The sequence below is a fragment of the Lissotriton vulgaris genome, unplaced genomic scaffold (assembly GCF_964263255.1).
Source record: "Lissotriton vulgaris unplaced genomic scaffold, aLisVul1.2 SCAFFOLD_1016, whole genome shotgun sequence".
Lineage (NCBI taxonomy): Eukaryota > Metazoa > Chordata > Amphibia > Caudata > Salamandridae > Lissotriton > Lissotriton vulgaris.
In genome coordinates, this window is record NW_028243438.1 from 551,088 (window position 1) to 578,258 (window position 27,171).

General features: G+C 41.1%; 1 protein-coding gene across 2 annotated transcripts in view; it reads right to left on the reverse strand.

Moving 5' to 3' along the window:
- The window catches only part of LOC147668346 (sialate O-acetylesterase-like), a 615,033-nt gene that overhangs the window by 416,148 nt on the left and 171,714 nt on the right, over positions 1 to 27,171 (reverse strand). For both annotated transcript variants that reach the window (XM_086948579.1, XM_086948580.1), the window contains exon 3: positions 13,141 to 13,316. In XM_086948579.1, coding sequence (XP_086804705.1) covers positions 13,141 to 13,316 — 176 coding nt within the window. The remainder of the gene's footprint in view (positions 1 to 13,140; positions 13,317 to 27,171) is intronic.

Genomic DNA, 27,171 nt, shown 5'->3' on the forward strand with positions numbered 1-27,171 from the left:
AAGGCTGTGAAATGTAATTAGCCCAGATATGTTTGAATCTATGATTGTATGGCGCCATTTGATGTGTAACCCCTAAACCGTACGAATGTCCTGCCACGAATATATATATATGTAAAAAAAGTGATTCTTCATTTGTATTTACACTTTTATTCCTAAACCTATGTAATATATGTAATACACTTTTTCCTTTTAGCCGCTCATTCAGGTGGGTGCAGAAAAGGCTAATCTCACAAGTGATGGAATTTCAGGGTAAAATCTCAAAAGTATGACACAGCTGGAACATTAACAATGGATCCAGAGGCCTTACTGGCAGAAAATAATGAGTTATTTGGATGGTTACCTCATATATTACATCACTCATGACATGGTCAGTGGCATCACTGATGAAATCAATGCTTTTTTGGTCCTACAGGGTAGCTGTTGGACCCCCCCCCCCCTCCCCCCCCCCCTCAAGAGGCCTAGGGGGCAGGGTATTTCTATCCTGCCCCCTTTTCTTTTTTGTTTACGTTTTTTTCTGTGACTCGGTTCAAGCTGGTCACAAGATGGCTGCTAACATTTCCTGGTTTGACGTGTTGGCAGCCAATCAGATCTCAGCACGAGATCAGGAGGGATCATGGATCCACTGCGTCCCTAGATATACAAATTTGGAGTTCGGTTAATATCTCTAAAAACTACTAGATGGATGTACACCAAATAACAAAAAAATAACTTTCCTGGATCGACATCTACCTAAGTGCCAAATATTGTTTAATTCCGTTCAGCATTTCAGGCTGTAGCCGTGTCTAAAGTTTGGATGGGAATTAGCATGGGAAAAACGCATTTTGGGACCCCCCTACCCTCTTTTTCTCAGCCCCTGCTTGACGGATCACCCCAAAAAGTTTACACAGCAGCTGAAGTGAGCTTTTTATTCATTTTAAAAATTTTGTTAAGATTTGTCAAACCGCGCTAAAGTAATTGGCAAATGAAAAAACGTACTTCCTATCGAAACTAGGTCCTAACTATAAGAACCTATGGCGAACGTCAGTAGGATATATCACACACATCACACATGCACACAATATTCATGATTCCATGTGCTAGGTGGCTCCACCAGTTTTAACTGTGGCCCCCTGTGAGCCTCCCTAAAATTCACTTATAGCGACACCACTGTTTGTGGGTGGGCAAAACGGATCCTCATGTATCTAATTTGCATGAATCTTGATTTTACCTGTTCATAGTAAGTGTAAAGCAACCTCTGTTTTATTGCTCAGTTCTATGCAGAAATTCATGCCAAGCACCAACAGATTCTGTACAGCTCTGAGCATGAGGTGAAGAAAAATCATGACCTTTACCTGCAAACCATGGGCCATGAAAACTTGACATTGTGCACAGCCGGTGGAGATACAAAACATACTGGATTTGAGTGAGAACCAGTTCACTTTTACTTAAGGGTGAAAGAGCAGGGAAACGGTTTGTGCAGAGTGGTACTAGTCCTGGCAGGCAGCAGCTGAAGACCTGGCTCAGGTGGTCCAGAACCTAGAGGTCTGGTGGCTGGGCATTCACAACTTTGGAGGAAGGAAGGAACCACCCTTTAAGACCTATGCTAGGACTAGGGCAAAGAGAACAGGATTGTCTGTGCAGTTACAACAAATTCCACTGTTAAAAGGAGAAGTGAAGTGAAGTAGGAGGGGATATTTTTGAATACTCTCACCCAGTCTGAGGATCTTGATTTTTGTATTTTCTGCTCAATTTGGAGGGTAAAATCTTAGTACAAACTATTCCGGGCTCAATTAAAAGAGAGTCCTTTCACTATTGAGCAATTGTGTCACTGTGCTCTTCTTGTGGCATTGTCATATAGTGCATTTGAAGTACCTCTAGAATTAGCATTCAAACTTTGAATGTGTTTTAACTGTGACAATTTGTATTGTGTTCTCACTGACCTACTTGGAGTACGTATTTGGCTATTTTTTCATTTCTATTTTTTTGGTTTAGCAATCCTTATTTTTGCTCTTTGGTGCACTTTGGTTAATCTTCCCATATGAATTAAAAAATCTTGGTCTGAAAGTGACATTTTATGGGGGCATGATGGTAGAACATATTAAGCCAGTCAGAAGCCTGTTGAAGTTGATCATCTGTCGGTTGCAAAGCAACCACTGGACAATTTGTCCAGCAAACAAATGGTCCGCCCACTATTTTCTCTAGCGTTCACCTGACCCTTCAGTGTATAGCGTGCTTTGAGATCACGAGGGGTGAGAAGAAGGGAATTTATGAAAGTCTATGTGCAATAAATTCATCTAACAATTTGATGAAGACTACATGAAAGAGGGGATATCACCAGTGATCAAAAACCTGGAGGAGGTTGGTAGAGGGGGACCCCAGTACAGTTAAGGATTTCCAGCCTCCAGATCCATTGAGATTGCATGCTTGGACCAGTCACGTTGGGGAGAAGACTGGAACTCCACAATTGGTTGCTAGTAAAAGAGTGAAACCCAAGTACACAGTGATGTGGTTATTAAACGGTGTCTGGTCGCAGGTAACCAATGTATGTCTTTGCAGCACAGATCTGCAAAAGAAGGTTTTGTGGCATTGTTTCCAACCAGCCCCAGTCCTATTAAAAGCCCCATTCGTATGGGTAATAAACATCAGAATCCTGTATGTCATGAAAATGATCCTGAAGGGAAGCAAGGGACTGCAGACTTGGGAGTAGACGAGCATTTGGCTGAATCAAATAAGTGATGACACTTTTAGACAATTTAGAAAGGAGGGGTGTCAGTTGCTGAGACTGGCAGGTAACAAACGGTGACTACGCGGGCGTTACTACGATGTGCTTTTTCTACGACTTTTTATAGTGCACGTTTACCATTACTATGCATGCTGCTACATCGCATGCTTTTAATACGCAAACACTTTTAGTACGCATTCGTTTACTTTGTAAATCTAAAATAAAATAAAAAAATATGCGTAGTAATGGTAGTTGCGATGTAAAAACATCGCACTAAAAGCATGCTTACTAATGGCATGCTAAGTAGCGTCATATATTCGACTGGCATGCCTTTATGCTCCATGTTTTCAGGTATTTTGAGGCTATGGGACATAAATTGGTCTTCAAGCCCGTGTGCTGCCTTTAAAGAAAAAAGCGGTACAAAAGGAGGTGGTGATGGACGGAGCATCTTTAAAGAAAAGTCACAATAAGTGAACCAGGAGCCAAATAAAGTAAGGAGAGTTTATCTCCCATATCAAATTGACTTGTCATCCACGCATGAAGTCAGTGACCCGTTATTAAATAAAACACATTTATTGAAACCTGAACCATTGTCAGATAGTGCCCCACCAGCCCAAAAAAGCTGGATGGCGTCAATTAATAAAATCCTGGAGTTTGTTACCTGTTTATTGCCTAAATTAGTACAGGACACAGAGCATGATGTGGATGCAAATGTATTGATCCAGTGATTTTTATTGGAATTAAGGATGAAGGACCATAATGATAAGTGTAAGGAAAACTTGGTACTTCCAATAAATATAAATGAAGAACCATGGGGTCCTGAGTCTGGTGGACGGGGGTTCAAATTGCTAGCCATCAGGTCGTTTAGATGGACTCTGTAGAGGTTACATATCCTAGTGTGATTTTAAGAGAAGAAAAACAGCCTGTAACTGTGGTTTTTAAAAATGGTTCACAAACTGATACTTTTGCTAAAAACAGCCCAGCCAAATCTCTGGTAGATGAAGGGGTCGGAGCAGTGTGTGAATGAGTCGAAAAAGATAGACAAGGTGCTTCCATATTTTAGAAAAAAATTAAACAGTAAAGCCCTCTGCAAATAAAAAAAACAAAAGAATGTGGACACACAGAAGTACAGAAAAAGGTAAAAAGGTGCTGCTGCTCAAGAACGGTGATGGATTAAACCCAGATCTTTTGACTGGGTGTGAGTGTTTGATTGATTCAGATGCTCCGTCCATCTCCACCCCTTTTGTTCCGCTTTTGGCTGCCATAAGTGTGGCAAGGTATGCTCACATGTGAGTCCCTTGCTCACTTTGCCACTGGATTCAAGCAAGCTGGGATGAAGACGGCTGGAATGCCAGAAACCGGTCCTCGGTAGCTTGTTTCCGGTCCAGGGAAGACATGGCTTAGCAGTTCGGGCTGGACTGTTCCCATGAGGCACAGGGTCAGACTGATTTGCATATAGCTATGTCTGAACTGGGGTGGCATAGTGGGCTAAAGAACGGTGATGGATTAAACCCAGATCTTTTGATTGGGTGTGAGTGTTTGATTGATTCAGATGCTCCGTCCATCACCACCCCCTTTTGTACTGCTCAAGACCACTTCAGTAAATTAATTGGAGGAGTAGGTGGTTGTAGAGCAGTAAGTGAAACCAGGGACCTCTTTGATTGTGGAGTCAAGCATTATCGTCTCCGAGCAACATGTTGATTCCATGTCGACAGTAGGCTCGGGAGTAGACAAAGATAGCATAGGTGCTCCAGACCATGTAGTGGTTTAAATGGTTTTCAGTTAAGATAGTTAAAACCATCTGGATAGTGACTCCGATAAGGGAATTGATAACCACTGTAATGTAGGATGCAAGGTTTGGGGGGGGGACAATGGTTTCTCAGCAAGTTAAATTTCACCGGGAGAGTAGGGGAATGCCAGTAGACAATTCCGCTAAAAGGGTTCTTCAGCTGGTAGATATTTTTGCAGATCATGATTAAGAATGTTTACTAAATAGATCTAGGATATATCACTTTCTAATACACTACCGAAGTTGTTCCAAATAGTCTCTAAGGACTTGGCCTTGGTTTCCTTTCCCAAGGCAATTGATGTCGCATCATCTAGGCCATATGCAATAGTTTATTTTCATTCTAGGATTGTTGCTGAGGAAGTTCTTAACTCGAACGATGAGCTGGCTATGATGTCCACAAGAGACTCTCCTCGTCATCCCATCTATATGCTAGTCAGTGAAAGGTTGAAATTGGTCAGCTAGGTCCCTAAGACACACAGAGTGGTATCCAGCTAAACCATAAACTAAGGCACATGGTGAATGGTAGTCATGCAGGTTTGGGGGCTGAGATAATTTTAATAACAAAATCAGAGAAGGGAAGACAAATCTATACAAAATAGCATGAAATCCCTGTAAAGTGTCATTACGATTAGAACTGGGTTTCAGGATCAATCAAACTAAAAAATATGGCCATAAGACAACCATTCGGAGGTCCTGATGATGATGGAATTTAATTCCTATCATGGAGCACAGCTGGCATAAAAAGCAATTTTAAATCTTTACTTTGTATTCCAGAAAATAAAGCGGGTTATAATTTTTGATTTATGTAAAACATGATATAAAGGGGCAAAGAATTTTCAGTGAATTCCCTAATTTTTTAGTCATCACAATACCAGGTTTAACGATACATAAAGAAACATGGGTACAAAAATGCTTGTTTAGATTTTATATAATACTTTTTTCCCTCCTAAAAAAGTGAGGACAAACAGGTAAAAGACTTGGTGGAGTTAATAAAAAAAATTACTTTCAAATTCCCAAAAATCCCAATTTTACTGACAGGATATTTTAATCCAAAGACCCCCAGCAAAGCCACTGGGAATGACTTGCAGGTGGAAAATTATACTGCTTATGGGATTCCAGGTCAGGTTCTTGTTAAAAACACCTTAGGGATGTGAAAAGCAGGAAATTGGTTATCATACTGGATTACCTGAACATAACCAAAATAAATAGAAGGTGCAAAGGAGGTCAGTCGGGAAAAAAAGCCTTTAATAATTGGGAAGTTGGCTACTCTTATTAATTACGTTATAATTTCTTCCTAAGGGTTCAGTGAGGTAAAAGATTTTGAAATTGAGGACTTAATAGGTAGTGATCATAAGCCTCTTCTAATCACATTACATAGTCCGGCATATTTACGGGATCGTTGGCAGAATAGCTCTTTAATACGATGTAAGAATGAGCGCAGGGTAGCGTGGACTGCTAACCGGAACTGTCAGACTGTTAGACTGTTAATAAGATCAACTAACATGTGAGAGACCATCATAATCAAATGTCTCAAGCTATTTTGAAAGAATATGATAAGGTGATACTCTTTTTTTAAGAGAGGACACATCTATGTCTCTAAAATATGGATGGGTGTGTAAGGGAAAACAAAGATCTCCCAAGGCGTGGGCAAAGACTGAGCTCAACAATAAAGTAAGGAAGGCCTATAAAGCGGGTGGTACAAATAAGGAGGCTCTAATTAGACACTAAAAGATGGAGTTTAGAAAATAAATAATACAGGTAATCTGGAAGGAGAAAGAAATAGCTTGGACAAGAGTTATAATGGCTATACGCACAGGGAGAACAAAGGGTATTTAGGATGCTGGGGGCAATATCCTTGAGCTGCTGAAGAAACCAGTAGCAAACCCAGGGACTAAAGAGGAGTGGGTTATTATATAACAGAGATTTATAAGTTAAAAGCTGGTAATAAGGATGCAATAGAGAGCTTTAAAAATAAAAAGTTCAATAACACGGCGGTGGAGCAGCATTCCCTAACTCCCACAGTAGGAGGAATTGAGGAAATAAAAAAGTCAAAAAGCTCATTGGCTAAAAGAATAGATGGTTTATCTGCTGATATAATAAAACTCAAACCTAGTTTGTGGGTCTACGCATTGACCCCTGCATTTTCAGTTATAATAAGTGGTCAAGATATACAAGAATCCTGAAAAGGAAGAATGATGGTTCAACTGCCCAAAAAAGGGTCCAGTGAGTCTTGCAAGAGTTATTGTAGGATTACCTTGTTGGACATTTTGAGTAAAATGTATCTAAACATCTTCTAAAATTATTGGAGTATGAGACAGTGAAAGATGCAGTGCTCCCGAAGTTATAAATGGGCTTCCGTAGCGGACACTCAACAGTGGATGGCTGCTTAATACTGAAACTTTGGCTGAGGATTATAGTTTTAAAAGACAACGGTCTCTTTATGTTTCATACATAGACCGGTCTATTGCATTCAGTACCATTAATCAGACTCTTCTCTGGGGAAAAATGTCTAATTGAAATATTCTGTCTGCATTGTTAAAAGGGATAATCCAACTTCATGAGGAGTCATGGACAGGAGTTGAAATGAGAATAAATGGAGCATTAACCAGGAAGATATACACTCCTAACGGCATAAAGGAAGGGTGTGTTTTAGCCTCGATTTTCTTTCTATTTATATTGCTGATGCACCTATAGTTTTAAGCCAGGTTTGTTCTCTTCTGCTGAACCTGGGCGCAGAAGCAATTTCCTTGTTGTACTTTGCAGATGATACAGTTTTATTAGAACTCACTCCAGAAGGAATTCAGAGGAAACTAGATGCATTAAAAGATTTCTGTAGATTAAATTATTTGATAATAAATGCTTCCTAAACAAAAGTGATGATATTCACCAACAGAATTATACTTAAAATAAACCAGAAATAGTGGCTAAATGGTGCCCAATTCGAGGTGGTTAAAGAGTGTAGGTATTTAGACCTCCTTTTTAAATACAATCTTAATTTTAAAACATACATTGATCAATAGGAGCTAAGAGCTAAGGCCATGACAGGTGGACTCAGAACTGGGTCATAAAGATGTAGCCGTTTTTAAAAAGACTTATACCTCAAAAATAGTAACGTTACTCCTATATGGCTATGAGGTTCTCTTGGAGAAAAACATTAATCGTCTCTAGATTATAGAAATTAATATTTGGAAAAAATGGTTAGGCCTTATGCGTGGCATTGTTACTAATGCATTGAGGCTTGAGATGGACTGGACTAATATAGTTTTTAAGTACCAGCAAAAGATCCTCAATTATTGGTCCTGTCTTCTTAATTCGTCAGATGGATCACTGAGGCAGGTAATTAAAGATTATTTAAAGTTAAATGAAACATTACCATGGATTATAAACATAGACAATATTATGGAAAGTTTACCTATATTTCCATCATCTGATACACAGTGCATATCTGTGAGCTAACAGATAATAGTAATAAAATGAGTGGTTAAAGATACATCTAGATAAAGTGATATAAAAGATGTAGGCAACCTGGTACAGCTAATGGATACAGATTAAGGAGGTAATTCACGATCCTATTTGTGTGATATTAAGAGCACCAATATTAGACGGTGGGCACTGAAGTCAGGTTAGGCCTTTATTTATTGGAAGAAGATCAATCAGGATGGAATAGATATCCCCTTTGTCCCTTCTGCAAACATTCCCCATTGACACTGCCTCATTTAATTGTGTTTTTGTAGAACGTTTGCTCTAGAAGCTTGAAAAGCTTGTTATTTCTGGTTTTTAGAGCTTAAAATGCCCAATGCATTCATGAATTTATTTAAATAAACTTAAATCGTAATGACATGAGATTATGCTGTGGTGAACAAAATGTGTATCTATTGTATCACAACAGCCAGATAATTTGACTGGAATGCTTTTATAATGAGAACCTTTATGTATTTGAGTAATAAATTACCCCATCTCCTCACCCTCCTGTATCGTGTTCATTAGCTCCTTTCCTGCACTGACTGTATTAGAGAAATATAATATTTGAAAATGTATTGTCACCTAGAGTGAACTGTTTTCCTTGGGTGAGTATTTGTATATTAATCTATATATATAAAAACGAAAGTATGTCTGTCTGTTTGTCCTTTATGCATTACTACACCATTCAATCCGATCGGCATGAAACTTTGGGAAGTTGTTGAGCACACTCCCGCGAAGGTTTCTGGCAAAAAAAAAAAAAAATGTTAAAAGTTGTTGAGTACACGCGCGACGGGTAAGCTAGTACAAAATAAAGCAGGCTGTATAAACAAAGAAAGACAGTTGGGCATGGTTGTTTGCATCAGCTGTGGCAAGTCACTTCAGGACACGATCCAATGCCCATCTAAATTTGATCAGATGCACAAACCTGCCAAATTAAATTATTTGAGTCATACTCTCAAGTATTTGTCCGATGCGGGAACATTAACGAAAATGTGTTAGTCTAACACAAGAATCTTGGCACTTGGCAGAGCTGTACACACAGGCCTCTTGTATTGCAGCGACCTAAAGAAGTTCAAAGGAGAATGCAACGGGTAGTGAACCCTCATATTGGTGCTTTATTAAGCACCCAATAGAGCACACATTCTGTAGGTAGGGACCCTTACAGTTAAGTGACGCAGAAAGCAAAATGCCTTGTTTGTGTAAATCAAGAGGAAACATAAGGATGTGAGGTGTGTGTGCTCAGAGTACGAACAGAAAGAATGGACTGGCGTCTGTAGTGCTGCATGTGGCTGGATGAGTGTATGAAAGTCCAAAGGGTGGTATATGATGGGAGGGAGTACCCTCGAAATTGCAGAAGATATAAGGACGCTGTAAACACTACAATGGTGAAGCGGAGGGATTCCAGGGAACACGCAGTTGCTCAGGATACCATGGGTAATCAGATGGGACCGCCTTCATCTATAATTTACCAACAACTCGGAGCAGCTTGAGAACACTGTATGTTGGCAACACATGTTGGGACGAAGAAAAGACTACTAAGGCTACTTTAGAACAACATGTTTTAAGATAATAAAAGAAAACATCAAGGTTTTCTTATAACTGCAATGTGTTTCTGTTTTGATCCCTAAGGAAAACAAGCTAAACAAACATGTTATAAGAATTAACTGGCTCCAATTCACTGTTCTGGCGTCTTACACTAAAAAACACTTGCATCACACCCTGAATAGCATCCTGTATCAATAAAGATTACCTCTATGTTAACCATTAGTGATGGCACCTCTAATTCCTTGGACCATGAATGGGGAAAAAATGCATATATTTAATATCTTGCTTCCTTGACAGAAGGGGTCCAGGTAGATAATCTATTCCCATCCAGAGTTCCAGGCAGATACTATATTAGCTCAGTTTATCCTGCCTGTCGCTAAAATGTGTAAATGGAATGGTTTGGATTTTATGCCTTGTGGCTAATTTATCATATTTTCTAACTTTGGCTTCCCGCAGACCTAAAGTACTGACGTTGCTTGCACTGTAAAGTGACTAGCAGTCATAAGCCGGTTCTAACATTTCAAGTGAGGAATATTTGAAAATATCCAATCCCATGAGCTGAGAAGGTGGGAATCTGCATGTGCTTGTCATAACTCGACCAATTTCAGAAATCAGAACTCCTGAGCCTGTTGTCTCGGTTAAAGAACAAATCAGTACTTTTTATTGGTAATCTACACCTCCTTTTTAATAACGAGTTTAAGCTAGCTATTGGCATTGTAAATGACAATGCCTTTTATTTATGTTAAAAAAACAAAATTAAAAGGCATCGTCATTTGCAATGTCAATAGCTCAAACTTGCGTAAATGCGAGACCTATTGCATTGCAAATGCTTGCTCCTTCTTGTGTACTAGGAAAATAGAGCTTTCAAGACCACACTTGGCTGGAGCAGGAGTAAAAACACCTTTAGGCAAAGTCTCTGGGATCTCTTGATCTACTAGGTCAAGTTTCTCTGCAGGGTAGAAAATAAGCAGGGGTGACGAGATTGGAAATGGGGGGTGGGGGAGACAAAACTCTATACAATAGAGACTGACTGTAGTGCTCACGGGCAACATTCTCTTTTTTTAAAAAAAGGAATTCGATCCCAGATGAGGAAAAGAGGGGAGGAACTGCATTTACCTTGGCTTGGAGGAGGAAGGCTCGGTTGTTGAAGTGCACATCCTGGGACGTGAACAGGACAGCCCCCCATGGGTAGAAAGTAGTTAGACATTGGGGAGTTTGGATGTAGGGCAGGGTCAAAGGCGACATCTGTGTGTCCATGGAAGGGACTTCAGCTAGAGACTTTCTCAGTCCCAGCCAGATAATCTTCCCTAATGGAGGGGAAAAGGCTGTGTGTGGAAAGACTTATCCTTTTTGTCCTAATAGTAAGTGCTCAGAAGTACTCAAGCACACTGGTAAGGCATTGCACATATAGAATAAAATATTCGGCCCATAGCAAGAATGGAAATAGAGAAAGACTGGTATACTTGAGTCGGTGGTGATGTGGTTGAGCAAATAAAGGGTTGCCCACAGAGGAAGCTTAAAAAAAAAAAGGCGCTAAACAGAGTGACGGTCGCTTTGAGTAAGAGACATCAAAAAAGATAGGTGAGAGCTTGGTATAAAAGTATTAAAGGATTCCTAGTTAATTAAATATATCCAACAACGGTGGAAAACTGGTGAATGTTTAGAACAAGAAGCACGAGAGAAGCGCAAGCAAAACAAATAAATGGTCTTTTTTGCAAGACCTGTGAAGTACTCGGGTGTGCCTGCAATAGGATGGACGCTAGACCAGCCAGCCTAGGGCAGCTCAAAAACTGTCCGTGAGTGTGCCCGGGACGCTGTCTCACCCGGGCTGACACACACGATGGGTGGGTGAGCGGAAGCCCTGTGAGCCCTATGGGCGTTGCGCGCCTGGCGATCCCCTTGTACTTGCACCCCCCGATCACCCCTTACAAGCTGATCAGCAGGCTCCCTTTAATACCATTTAGCACCTCCATCCAGCGGTTCTATGGCTGCACCTCTAAACCCCTTCTCCCAACACCCGCCACCGAAACCTTTGATCCAGTCTTCTTCTCCCTCCTACCTCCACACTTCGGAATCCATTATACCTGCACCCCCTTTGTTGTGTCTTTTACACGAATGTTTTTGCACCTATCCTTGTAATACCGACTTTGCACCTTTGATGATTCCAGGGTATGTACAGGTACAACTACAAACTATTTCCCTACCTGCACGTCGCTTAGTCCCACCCGCAGAAAAAGCTCTTTGTGACGCTGTACCAAGTACACTTGAGGAGTTAGGGCAGGGGCTTCCACCATGCTTTAGTGTGGAGTTTCGTGGGTCTTATGATGGGGTCAGTTTGGGCATAGGGCACAATTCAACTTCCCCAAGTGACATCAAACTGCGCATGCGCGACATTTAGTGTAAGGCTCCCCCTCCTTCCAGCTAGAACAATCCCAGGACACACTGCGCCATTCCCACCCCCAGCATGTCAGTAGAGCTTGCACAAGGTAGTGTCTATCTTGTGGTTGTGAACTGCTTCCGGAGTCTGTGGGTGGATACCACTCTTCTACGGGTCAGGTTTTAGAGTGGCCCCGATCTGAGCCGCGTGCCTGAACAAACTTTTCCTGTGGAAATAAAGATCCGACATTTCGCATCGTTTCTCAGTAAGTAGAAATGTGTTCCTAATGGGCTTGGACGTGTACATTAAGATTACATTCTAACTCCAGCACTAGAATATTTGGAGAAAGCATAATCCCCCCCCCCCAATTACATACTACATGCCAACATTTTAGAATAGAAACGTGAGAGATTTAAAGAAAATAATCTGGAGAATGGATTTCTTCCATTAATGTACATGCAGTTTACGTCGGGAAACAGCCAAAATAAAGTCCTTTAGTTTTAAAAATCGTGAGTCTCCCGCCTGTATCCGGCATGTATGCAAATATTTCAGGAGGCTGTTTACCATTATAACTCCAGCTCTGAACTTTTTTTGAGGAAAAGATATGAAATTGCCAAGTATTTTTTGGGGGGGGGTGTCGAAAAGTTTTGGAATAGTATTTATTTTTGAGTAAGGTTACCTTGCCGCACTGAGCTGTATGTAATTAGCTTAAAGCCCAGAACTGAATACTTTTATCCTCGTATCACGGAGAGGTGTAATGATGACAACATTTGTTTGTAGCAGTTTAAGGTCAGGGTAGGAAGGCTCCAGTAAAGTATTTTTTTACAATTGTGGTACATGCTGCATTTTAAAGACCATTTAAACATGTAAAGTTGGCCGGAACTAGCAGCAAAGGCACAAACACGCGTGCTTTGCACGGGGGGGGGGAGAGAAGGGAGGGCGGGCGCGATTCACTCGCAAGAGCGATATTTGCTGCCAGATGGTGGCACGCGCCATCTGGCAGCCATCTGAATCTCCTGACCTGCACATGTTACCATTGAAGGCAATGGAACGCGTGCACGTGCTTGGCTGAAAAGCCAAAGCGACGGGAAAAGGTCTTTTTTGCCTTGCAGCGCATGCACGCTTTGAAGGCGAGACCTAAAAATGGCCTTAGAGAAGAGGACTGTGGAGCACGGAACTGTATATTTAATAGAGATTTTAGGTTAGAGTTCCCTTTTATCCCCGGTCTCACAAAGGTTTCATTTTTTTCAATAAAATTGGAAGTACCTGTGGCACAGTCATCTCCATGTTACTTTGGCCACCACAAAGCCAAACATCTCCAAAGTAGATATCCTGTAATGCAATGCCTGTGACTAGCCCTCTGAAGAACTGCTCTGCAATCAACGCATATGGTCCACCATGGTCAACAGGATCCAGGGTTACTTTCCAGATGCCAGCATATCCTGATAAATATCAAGAAAAAATATGTTTCTGACAATATAGATAAAATAGAGGATAAATTAACTATTCAGCTTTTATGAATTATTATTATTAATAATCATAATTTGCACAGTTTTATATAGTGCGAAAATAACCCCAAGGCATGATAAAGGCAAAGGTTGCAAGACACTGTAAGATAGCCATAGCATGAACAGTGTTTCTCTGAAAAAAGGTTAGCTAGCACAGTCTAATCTGCAATGCATAGTTCATTCCGAAATTCACCAGAACTGGAAATACTAAAGGAACTTACATTGTCAACTTATGATTTGTTTTGTGGTATTACACCAAATGCAGCAATAATCCATAAGGTAGATCCAGGGTCTTTCAAGATCACTTAACAATTAAAAACCATCAAATATACTAACAAGAATGTCAAATTACATACATTTAAATACTATAAAAACCAGAATATTACTAAAACTGTGCGCTATTTTTCATGTACAGATGTTTTTTTCAATGTGATTGTGCTTTCAACTGCTAGGCTCAGAAGGCGAGGATGACCAAAAAAAAAGACTAGACTGATGTTGAATTTAATTTAAGCAACACAAATAAATCATAGGGGACTTCAGAAATAGATCAAGTGTTCACAGGCTTGTATTTATCTGGTACTTAGCCTATTCATTGGCGATGATGAGATAGGAGCGGCCACTGTCTACTTCACAACGAATGAAGTACAAGTAAACAAAAAGGTCCTTTTTGGAGTACTCCTCGCTTAAAGGACGACTAAAGCTACTCCGAATGTTTTCGTTGATTTTAATCCTAATTACTCACAAATCAAATTATTCACTAATCTTCAAAATGCCAACGATTTACCCTTTAAACCGATAGAACCAGGACTAGGTTTGTTCTAAAGTCTGGCTAATTATATTATTTACAACCATTGTTAAAAGAGATGCCATATTTCATACAAGACACAAAAACATGTTTTAATAAAATCAAGCCAATGAGCCCGAAAAAATATTTGCTTTCTATGTACAAAGGACACCAGTGGTGTTTTTACAGCATTATATATTCAGGCGAGCATTGAACAAGTCTACTTGCAGCACGAAAGAGAAGGTACTAATACGATCTTTAGTTATAATACCTACATTATTCTCAAATCTATTTTTTATGTGGAAAATCAGCTATTGCTACAGACCACTCGTGTTTCCAGAGCTACTCGTGTGGCACAGTACATAGCAGACTTATTTAAGCACCATTGCAAAACACAGTAGAACGTGGATAAAATAGATTTTTCAAACTTTATCATTTTCTTCCAGTCCAATCTTAATGCTTGTACACATTATAATCTCATCTGCGGTATAATAGCATTCTCTCTATTGCATGTTATTGCTATTATTCTATATCACATGTTCATATTACATCCTATACACATACGTTTTGCCATAATCATCAGGTGACATCGAAGATGTCTACTTGGAAGTCTTTTCATCTTCCATCCATTCTCATCCAGTTAAATAGGTTATAGTTCCCATTTTGCAAAGTTCTATCAGACCTATCAATGTTCATTGGACGCTACAGCTGCATCTCTTTCATCCCCCTCCTCAGCCACTGTATGCATCCCAGACCATAACAGAAGATCTTTCAACACCTTACTGTAGCTTTCTCCCCAGCGCCTGGGTACCCGCCAATGACAATGCTACAGACAGAGCTTTGTACTACACGTCTTTATTCATCTGAGTGTAACTGCGAACTCAACATTCTAGACCAGCCTTCATTGCATTCTACTCTAATACTTTTGTCACTGCTCTACAGAGTCCATCAGGACCAAAAGGGTTCCATTATTGCTAACTCGCAAGACGCTACATCTCCCCCTTGGTTAAATAAAAAAATTTAAAAACATTTACAACATATATATGCATGTACATTCAAATCTTTTTGGTGCTTTAATTGTTCTACATAATTTGGTCATTGGAAACTGTCACCATCAATGTTCAGAATCTGCGTTGACGTTGGAGAAGCAACAACAGTCACTGGTGCTTCAGAACCAGTCTCTCCTTCAACACGCAGATTATGGTTGCAAAACATTCATTTTTTAGCAGCACTTCCAGGGTGGTGGTAAAAATTTGCAAATACCATTTGTGAATGTGATATGAAACAAATGGTTAGTTTTTTAAACGCATATTGTTTTCTTTTAAGGATAATGGGCTGCATAAAAAAAAAGATTGCTTTATTAAGAAAGCAATCACAGACATGGTGGTCTGCTGACCCCAGCAAGCCACCATCCCGGTGATGGCTGCAATTCCTAATAGGTCTCAAATTTCAACCAACCTCAATAATATTCATGAAGTAGGTCTACTGTGACCCCATTAGGAATTGTTATTACTAACTTGTACATTTTTGCACATTAGTAATTGCGATTTTCTAACTGCGATTCGCTAAGAATCGCAATTAGGAGCTCACACTCCGTAAATTGGGTACACATGGTCCTTTGTCTTTAAATGTGGTAACATTGATAGTGTCAATAGGCCTTCTTGATTTAAAGTGGCACACTCCTATGTGATAATGTGCTGTATGTGAGGTGGTACTGTGATTTTGGCGTCATGGTAAAATGTAATGCCATTCAGGTATTTCCACCAACCTTATAAATATTTGTAAATTATTGCATAGTATTGAGTAGTGTATGTGTAATAGATGTACTTTTCCTTTTATAAAGAAAAAGCACAGACTGGATAATCATTTACTTAGTGGTATTATTGCGTGCTATTCCACTGCTGTCAAAAAAGTATTCCTCTGGAGCTAAGGAACCTCCAAAAGGGAGTGAGGGGGGGGTACAGGCCAAACCTGTAAACCACTCCTAAGTGTGTGGACTTTGGAAAAGGAGGTCATAAAGGAGGTCATAAAGGAGGTTGAAGAACTAAACTCTAAACAAGACACTTTCCATAAAACAATGAAGGAAAGGAGAATATGGCGTTGGCCACCCTCAGCAAGAAGGACCACCTAGTCAAATACCTATGGATAAAGGGGGGGTGTTAGAAATGGGTGTGTGTCAGAAATGGGGGTCTCTAGTTGGCAAGGGCTTGCGCCTTGGTCCAAGTAGGGACCCTTCTTCCTAGTCAGGATAAGGGAGTTACACTCCTAAAATAACCCCTGCTCACCCCCTTGGTAGATTGGCACAAGCAGTATCAGGCTTATGTCAGAGGCACTGTGTAAAGCATTTGCACATAACTAACAGTAATACAGTGTAAGTACTACAAAAGGACACCACACCAGTTCAAAAAAATATCAATTTTTTTTAATATTTAAAACAAGACCAAATACAATAAAAATCCACAATACAGTACATAAATATCTTTAGTTTTCAAAATAACTTTGAAAAAAACAGTTCCTTGATGTCGATAGCTCTGTCCGGGGCTATCACGGCATAGTGAGCAAACAGTTCTGGCTGACTGCGGTGTTGCGGTCCAGCTACGGTGTTGGGAAGACCTGCAACCAGTACCTTTCAGAATTGCAGGGCGTCGATGATCTCTCGTTGAACTTCTGAAAACACAGCATCCACAGGCATCGGTTCCGGAGGTCGGCGCAGGAGTCGTCGGGTCCTCAAAGTCACACGCGTTGCAGATCGAACTCCTCTCTGGTGAAGTCAGGAGTGCTGGCGTGGGCAGGTGTTGGGTGCTGCAGTGCAGAGTGCAGCGGTGCTGCGCCCTCAGACCGCGGTGCGAGCAGCGGCTCGGTGGCGGCGTCGGATGGCGTTTCTGGTGAGACAAGGGTTGCGATGTGAGATAAAGGCGGTGCTCGTCACGGTGCTGGCAGGTCGCGGTGCGAGCAGCAGCGTCGTTGTTGCTGAAGCGCTCTCGTCGGCTGACGAACTGGAGTCAATAGCACCGGCGTCGGCAGGCAACGGCTGCGGTGCAGGATGAGGGCGGTGCGTCGTGTAATTTTACGAGCAGTCCCCTTGAACCACAATGCAAGCAGCGGCGTCAAGTCCTGTGTGGAGCAGCGTCGTCAGGGATACCACAGCATCGTCTGGAACTGAGGCGGTGCGGAGTGCAGTGCCCACAGGTCGCGGTGTGAGTAGCGGCTCGGTGGCAGCATCAGCAGGCATCGTCGGTGAGAACAGGGTCGCGTTGCGGCGGTGCCCTCTGCGGTGCCTTCAGGACACGGAGTCGGCAGCGGCATCGTAGACGGCATCGATCTTGAAGTCTTTGCTGTTTCTGAGACTTCTTGAACAGGGGGCAAGCTCTACCTCAAGCCCTTGGAGAAACTCACAAAAGTAGATTGCAGAAAGTTCAGTCCAGTCCTTTCACTGCCCAAGACAGAAGCAGCCACATTAGGCTAACACAGCAAAGCACACAGTAAAGTGGTAGCTCCACCTCACAGCTTCTCCAGCTCTTCTTCTTGGCAGTCTTTGTGATACCAAAAGAGTTCTAAAGTCTTGGGGTCTGTGCCCCATTATTTATACCAGCAATTTCTTTGTCCTCTGAAGGCAGGGGGGCCTGGACCTAGTTCACACCAGTTTTGGGTGCACCCTGCCAGTGTGCACCTTCTTCCTTTGTCAGTGTGGGCCAGGTTCCTCAGACGCACCACAGGAGAGGTTGAGCCAGCATTGTGGAAGGCAGACACAGTCCCATTCAGAGCCAGGTGCTACTCCTCCCACCCATCTATGTGCAGATAGGTCTATTCAGCCCTGTGCTGACTCACCCTGTCTCCTGGATACTTGCTTAGCCCCCGTCACTCACAAACCAGACAGCTAATACACAAGCTAACAGAGGCAGGCTGGATGGTTAGGTCAGAAAATACCTACTTTCTAAAAGTGGTATTTTCAAACGCAGAATGTTAAAATCAACTTCACTAAAAGATGCATTTTATCATTCTGAGTTCAGGCACACTAAACTCGAATTTATACCATGTTCCCTGGGTCAGTTAGGATTATAGGATGTTATAATCAAACTGCCCACCCTGGCCTATGGGGAACAGGTAGCCTTGCAATAGTGAAAAACGAATTAGGCTGTAATTCACTATCAGGACATGCCACACACACCAGGGCATGTCCTACCTTTCACATACAATGCACTCTGCCCATGGGGGTACCTTGGTCCTACCTTAGGGGCGACTCACACGTAGAAAAGTGAAGGTTTGGGGGTTGGCAAGTGTATCCACTTGCCAAGTCGACAAGGCAGCCCCAGGCTGTGCACAGGCTCTGCAAGGGCAGGCCAGAGTTGCACTTTCTGTGGGTGGCACAATCCAGTGCTGCAGCACACCAACAGCATTTGATTTATAGGCCCTGGCACTCACAGTGCACTTTACTAGGGACTGACACATAAATCAAATAAGCCAATCATGGAAATACCAATCCATAACACATTTTACAACAGGAGCACTTGCACTTTACCAATGATCAGCAGTGAGGAAAGTGCGCAGAATCATTACACCAGCAAAAAAGAAAGTCACAACCGGGAGGTCAGAAAGCAAAAACTCAGGGGAAACGCGCCAAAAGATGCCAAGTCTAACAGGGCGCCATTGTTATAGGAGGAAAAGAAGACAGAAAGGCATGCCTTAACCTTCTGCATGATGAAAGGAACTATGTGACCCTGCAGATTGATCTGACTAGTCGTCAGAGCAAAATGCAATTAAGAATTTAGTAACGGAGGCCATGATCACCAAAAACGTACTAGACTTCCTTATGATTACTGAGCCCAGGATGCCTCAATTCTACACTATGCCAAAGATTCACAAAGGCAGGATGCCCCTCCGCCAGGTAGACCTATAGTGACAGTCATAAGTTCAGTGCTTAAGCCACTTTCACAATATACAGATTGGTTCTTGAGACCCCTTGTAACATACACAAGACCCTACATCAAGGACACTAAACATCTGCTGAACCTACTTAAAGAAGAAGTATACAACCCTATATCAGAAACTCTGTTATGCCTGGATGTTGAGGCACTCTATAGGAGTATCTCGCAGGGGGAGAGCCTGCAAGTAATTACCAACCTGTTGCTAGCTCAAGAATGGACAAGCGTTGCCACAATCCAATGTATAATGAAATTGGAAGAAATGGCACTGACTGAGACTTTTGAAGATCAAATCTATTTACAACACCATGTGACTTCCCTGGGGAGTCCTTTTGTGCCAAGTATTGCCTGCCTCTACATGAGCTGGTTCGAAGATGAGAACATATGGACCAACAACCCATTTAGCGACCAAATACGTCTGTGGTGGCCATATATTGATGACATCCTGGTCATTTGACATGGAGATAATTCCATCACTGAACTCTTTAATGTGTGGATGAAAGAAACAAACTCATTTTGGAGCTTCACAATCACAACCAATAGAACCTGTGTTTCCTTTCTAGATGCCAACATCACGGCAAAAGATGGAAAGCTTATTAGCTCTTTGTACACCAAACCAACTGATCTTAAGTCTGTTACACTTCGACAGTGCTCTCCTCTGCGCTCTCAGAGAGAATTATCTAGTGGGTGTGCTTAGTAATCACACAAAACTGTTCCGATATCCTAGACTACAAGAACAAAGTTAAGAAACTCACTAAAACACAAAGAAAAGGAATATCCAGAAAGGATTATTGCTAAGGCACAAAAGAGAGCATAAAACAAATGCCCCAAGAGATGCCCTCCTAAAGACCAAAACAAAGCAAGACAACAATTCCATAATTTTCGTGAGCACCTATAATTCTACCTCCAACACCATCAAAAGGATTGTGTATAAACATTGGCAAATTCTCACATCCAACCAGCTGACCATCAACAAACCTCTGTTTTAATTCAAAAGGAATAGGAGTATCAGATAGAAACTAGTGCACAGCAACACGTGGTGGAAACACTCTGAACAACAAATTATGCTTAGGGATCTCCCCACTGTCACAGGACAGTTGCCTTGCAGCAAATGCTCAGTATGCCCTTTAACAACACAATTCAAAACAATAGAAATTGGCCCTTCCTACCCTGGGAGCAGAGAATACATTCAAACTGCAATAGCATGAATGCGATTTGTGTCATTACCTTTCCATGTGGTCTTCGCTACATAGGAAAGGCAACAAGGTAAATCAAAATCCACATAAGTGAGCATAGGAGTACTATCAGATGCAGGAAGGCATCGACAAGACTAACGACACTCTTACTAGAGAAAAAACATAGCAAGAAAGACTTAAAATGGTCAATTATTGAGAAACTTACCTCTCAAGTTGGGATCAGAAACAAACTCCTAGAAAAGGAGCAAAGATGGGTCTACAAATTGAAAACAATGAAATACCATGGAACCAACTAAGCATCTGTTAGTCCACCTCCGTCATACTCACAAACCTCAGAATCATGATCAGTATCTCCCAGAGACAAATTTCACAACATTCTAGGGGCTCTTTTACTCATTAAGAAAGATAACGCTTTATCCTTTTCACATACGTTTTGAGATCCCCCCATGGCAAGAAACTTTTAATATAAACATTTACACACTACATGGCATAAGCTCCAATGAGTGCTGGACGGTAAACAGTCAAAATATCGATTTTTTTATTTCGACTTACACTTATATCGAGTTGCTAATATCGATGGGACAGAATATCGATGTCCAGAATATCGATGGCCAGAATATCGACCCTAAGGTAAGTAATATTGAAATTACTTATATTGATAGCATATATATCGATGTAAGTAATTTCGATTTATTAATATGTGTTAGAAATTTTTGTTAAGTATTTAAATTAATTGTTATAATATGTGTTTAATATGTTTTTATAAATAAAAAATATATAAAAGTAAATAATATGTTTTACTACCAGAGCGGGTTGTGGGTTTTTAGGGGAATAGGGTGGGAAGTAATTTATTTGTAATTAAATAATTATTTTTTAATGATTAATTTATTTTGCAATTAAATATTAATTGGCAATGAATTATTTTAATTGATTAATTAATTGATAATTTATGTATATTTTTAAGTAAATTATATGTTTTACTACTGGAGCGGGTTGTGGGTTTATAGGGGAATAGGGTGGGAAGTAATTTATTTGTAATTAAATAATTATTTTTTAATGAATAATTTATTTTGCAATTAAATATTAATTGGCAATGAATTATTTTAATTGATTAATTGATTAATTAATTGATAATTTATGTATATTTTTAAGTAAATTATATGTTTTACTACTGGAGCGGGTTGTGGGTTTATAGGGGAATAGGGTGGGAAGTAATTTATTTGTAATTAAATAATTATTTTTTAATGAATAATTTATTTTGCAATTAAATATTAATTGGCAATGAATTATTTTAATTGATTAATTAATTGATAATTTATTTATATTTTTAAGTAAATTATATGTTTTACTACTGGAGCGGGTTGTGGGTTTATAGGGGAATAGGGTGGGAAGTAATTTATTTGTAATTAAATAATTATTTTTTAATGAATAATTTATTTTGCAATTAAATATTAATTGGCAATGAATTATTTTAATTGATTAATAGAATAATTATTTGATAATTTATGTATATTTTTAACTAAATTATATGTTTTACTACTGGAGCGGGTTGTGGGTTTATAGGGGAATAGGGTGGGAAGTAATTTAATTGTAATATTAATTAATTTTGGGTAAAGGAGTATTTTTAGGGTTCAGGGTCAGTTTTGGGTTTTTGGGTAAAGGGGTATTTTTAGGGTTCTGGGTCAGTTTTGGTTTTTGGGGTAAAGGGGTATTTTTAGGGTTCTGGGTCAGTTTTGGTTTTTGGGGTAAAGGGGTATTTTTAGGATTCAGGGTCAGTTTTCAGTTTTTGGGTAAAGGGGTATTTTAGGGTTCAGGGTCAGTTTTCAGTTTTTGGGTAAAGGGGTTTTTTTAGGGTTCAGGGTCAGTTTTCAGTTTTTGGGTGAAGGGGTATTTTTAGGGTTCAGGGTCAGTTTTCAGTTTTTGGGTGAAGGGGTATTTTTTGGGTTCAGGGTCAGTTTTCAGTTTTTGGGTAAAGGGGTATTTTTAGGGTTCAGGGTCAGTTTTCAGTTTTTGGGTAAAGGGGTATTTTTAGGGTTCAGGGTCAGTTTTCAGTTTTTGGGTAAAGGGGTATTTTTTGGGTTCAGGGTCAGTTTTCAGTTCTTGGGTAAAGGGTTTTTTTGGGTTCAGGGTCAGTTTTCAGTTTTTGGGTAAAGGGGTATTTTTAGGGTTCAGGGTCAGTTTTAGGTTTTTGGGTAAAGGGGTATTTTTAGGGTTCAGGGTCAGTTTTCCCTACTGTTGCACCCACTGGAGTGGGAATAGTAATTATTGTTAAGTAAGTATATATTATATATGATTTTTAATTATTATTTTTTTAATTAAATATGTATTAATATTTTTTTACCATTATTACATATATTTACATATGTTTAAGTAATTATTAAGTATTATTTACAGTATTTTTTATGTTATTTGAAATCCAAAAAAAATCGATATATTTGACAACGATATTTTCAACATCGATATTATTTTTTCGATATTTTGGTACTTACCATGCTGTACATAGGGCGTCGATATTTTTGCTATCGATATAATTACGCCGATATTTGTGTAGGTCGAAATTCTGTCTGTCGAAATTCTGTCATAGATCCGTGCTGGACGCGTCCATCGGTGATTTGAAGTAATACATAACAGGTTTAGATGATTGATCAACCAGAACATACACTATAAGATTAACGTTAGAATCAGCAACCATGTGATAGAAACTGGTGATAAATTCTCAGCCTTAGCAAGAAGAACCACACCCATCCCTGGCGCGCTGGTAGAGGATCCAACACAAAGGAGTCCACACTGTGGATACTCTTGTTGTCTTTTTATTTGTAGAAGCCACCATGACAAGGGGAATGTTCTCTCCAAATCACCGTAGAGACCGAGGCACCTTGCGGTGGAGACAGACTACATCTCCCATGATTCCAGGGCCAGTGCCTACAAAAAATGCACGTCGGCCTCTTACGAAGACATACAGAAGCGCTGCGCTGGGAGTTTACAGTCCTCTTCCCTGAAACGGCACTTCTATAGGGGCATTCACTTCCTGCTATTCTTACCACGCATCTGCAGGTTGTTAATTGTTCCAACAAGGCAAACACCGCCCCTGGTATTCCACATACTCACAAAACAAGCCGGACCCACTGGGCTCCGTGACAGGGAAATACTCACGCTCCCCTTGCCTCAAGCAGGGAGAGCAGAGCCAAGTAGATTGCGAAAAGGGTACGGACCGTTGACAAAATAAGTGCCTCGATATGCTGAGCATCGCGTTATGTTCTTTACAACAATAGCAAATCCACTTAACCAATGCAGATTAGTGCCCCCCGCCCCCCTACTCTTGGTGTTTTTTTTTATGACAAAATTGTTCGTTTGCCCTTCTTTTAAGGTTTGGCTCCAGAGCCACCCACTCGTGCCCCCGTGGGGTTAATTAGCTCCAAAATCTTGGGTGAGTGATGATACAGGATGCTTTCAAAATTAAAACTGCAATCTCAGATGGTCATTTCTAGGCGTATCATATGGTTATAGCCCAATTAAACCCCATAATGGTCTATGTAAATTGTGAGCACCTCATTTCAAGCTGAAAAAACGTTTCGACGTGTGAGTGGTTTTCACTTCATATATAAATAAGAGGTGAAACAGTAGTGCACAATAATGGTATGATTCGCATGACCCTACATAAAACAGCAGTTTGTGATGCATGTTAAGGAGTAGAAGCGTACACCAATGAGTGATAAAAAAATGCTCACAATATGTAGCATGTGATTAGGCACAATGGAAGTGGAGAACTCACGTTGACAAATATTCTCATGCCACAATATATTGTGCTTACAGGTACAACCAAGAGTGGCAAGTCTTACACTGCCTGTGCATACTTTGAGTGCATTTGAATGCGGCAGAAGAATACGTAAAATACGTCACTGAGGGAGAGCTGAAATAAGGAACTTACCATGATGAAAGCCCAGGACCTCTTGAGGCCATTAGTTTAGGACTGAAACATGTTGGTAATTTTAGGGTCATAGGACCTAAAACCCCTATTGTACTAGATATTTTATTCTGTCCCATCCGCCCAACTGATATAGGGATACCTGGGGAGTGTATGAGGAATTTTTATCTTTACAGTTATGCCCCCTAATAAAGAATCTTCATAATAGCTCCCTGTAGTTTGGTTGAACCCACCCTGACCTTTAGGATTCAGGGTGAACCCGATGAAGAAGGATGCCCTTATTAGTGTGTTTGAGGGTAATAAGAAGGGTTTTTGTCGCTACCCCACTTTCTTAGGCGTGGTGCACAGGTGGGGGACAAAACAACCCTCTTCCACCCACCTTTTGTAGGTACATTAGCTCCAGAGGTATGCATTTTTGTTAACAGTATGTTAGGTAGGACGTATCCCTTCTTCCTTGGTTAAAGGATCTCTCCACTCTTTAGGCACTGGCCCTTCTTAACCTCCTTTGTTTTGAGTTTTTCACACCACTGCCTCCAAGTAGACCATGGACTGTGCTTCGCTACCCTGAGAGAGTCAAGCACTACAATAGGGTACTTGGTTTTGAATGAGGGGTTCATTTTTGACATTACTTATGCAGGCCTTAAATCTTGCACAACTAATTTTTTTTTGTTTTTAAATTTATCCTTTATTAGTTTCACAGGATAAAAGAAAACATGAATTGCACATCATACAGTATCTTGCATCTCGAGGATGTTTACGTTGGTCTCGGAGCAAATCACATAGTACACTGTTACATCACATTGAATACAATGGTGGAATTATAGCTCAATCATGTCAGCCTCATTAGCATTGAGTAAAGGAAAAGTAAAAATAGAAAGAAAAGGCAGGGTGGGGTTACTAAGCTTGGAGGTGTGCGTTGCGTGTTGCGGTGGATGCATGTCGATTCAATTGGGGGCTCAGAGGTGATATCGTGGCCTGCCTATGGTTGCTCTACTAGTTCGGCGAGGGTGGTGCATCATCAGCGGTGGGTGTATGTCGTGGGGGGGGGGGGGGTGGGGTGGGGTGGATCCCGCCTTGCCGGTCAGGTGGGATTGTCATCAGCGGGACCACCATTAGCAGTGCCTGGTGTTGCATGTCCGTCTTCATGGTCCCTACTTGGGAAGGTGTCGCTCGTGGGGGCACACGGTATCTGGCATTCTCTATGGAAGGAGTTTAGCATCTCGTCCCAGAGTGTCGCAATGGGGAACTGCCGCAGTCCTGCCGTCTCCTCATTGTAGAGGGAAATGCTTTCCGCCTTTGCCCAGTTGTCCAGGGAGGTGCGCCAGTGTTCTGTCAGGGGCGGTTCTGCGTGTTTCCAGTGTTTGGTGATGGGAGGGGACTTTGTTTTGTTTGGTCCTATGGTAGAGGCCTAATAGGCATGCTTCCCACGTGTGAGGAATTGGCATGGCCGTACTCCGCTTGAGTATTGACTGTGGAGGAGCGTGGCTCAGTGGTTAGAGGCGGCAGACCCAGAAGCTGAAATCGGCCGTGGACCAGGGTTCGATTCCCCGCCTCGGCGGGTCTCGGGCTCAAAAATTCCACGGAGTCGACAATTCTTGCTCTGGTGCCTACTCGACTCACGGGGTCACACTCTGCGACTCTGGGCAATAGCTTGCTTAATCTCCACTACGGCCCCTCGCGGCGGGATGCATGGCTTTCACCTTGTGGATACCCGGCTGGGGATCTCACAGGGGAATACCAGGACGGGTTCCCTAAGCAAGCGCCTTGAGGCCCCTGGGTTAAAGCGCGCTATATAAATCGAAACACATTTACATTTACATTTACATATTGGCAACACTGACCGCCAGTATGTTTGGATCTGCGGACATTGCCACAGCACGTGTAGGAGGTCCGCCCCCTCTAGCGTGCATCTCGGGCAACCTGCCGCGGCTCCTGGGAAGAATTGGTTGATTTTATCCGGGGAGAGGTATGCCCTGTGTAATATGTAGAACTGGATCTGCTTGAAGCGTGCGTTGCGGGGGATGTTTTTGGGGCTCGCCAGTACCACTGCCCACTCCTTGTCCGTCCAGGCTTTCCCTCTGTCAACTGACCACTTATCCCGCAGTGGTTGTAAGGTGCGTTGTGTGTGTGTTAACTATTACACAAGACAGAGGACCCTAGTAAATTAGGATCAGGCAAATGATAGACATATACTGAATAGTATATATGACCTTTGTCCAGCCGGACAGGAATTTATTAATTAAATATTTTTATACTGGTTCATATAGTAAACATTTATACAAAAGTGGGCACAACCTGTGACCCACAGAAGACAAGACACAACAAGTGAAGGTAAATTATGTAAAAGTGCACAAGGCGGTCTGTACTAGTATTCAGTTTTACAGACTTGGATTCATTTTTAGCAAACCATTGTTAAAGACATTTTGTGACTTTATAAAAAACATATGGTGCTTTAAGGTAGACGACGTTTCGATGCAAATTAAGAATACAAGCATCATCATCAGGACAAAAACCATTAAATCATGTTTGTCTTGAGAACACCTGTGTGACCACATTCTCCCCTGCATCAAATGCTATTAAGAAAAGTGTCATAAAACATTGGCCAGTACTAAATGCCCGGTGTCCTTAACTTGGAAAGACAAATGTTTGCTTTTAAGAGAGCGAAAAGTATAAAAGATCACTTGGTTTGTGCTTCATTCCCACAACCTGATGCCAGGACTACCCTTAATGATATGTTGAATTTACCTGCTCTCAAAGGTCACGTGAAATGTGCTCAGTGTGCCTCCTGTGATTCAACCATCGAAGGTAAAACCTTCTCTTTTGGCACAATAAAATATGACAGACATTACTTCACCAATTGTAATTCTTCGAATGTAGTATATGCAATCTTCTGTCCATGTATGCTGATATATATAGGACAAACAAGCCAGAAGATTAAACTGCGGATAGGACAACATAGAAG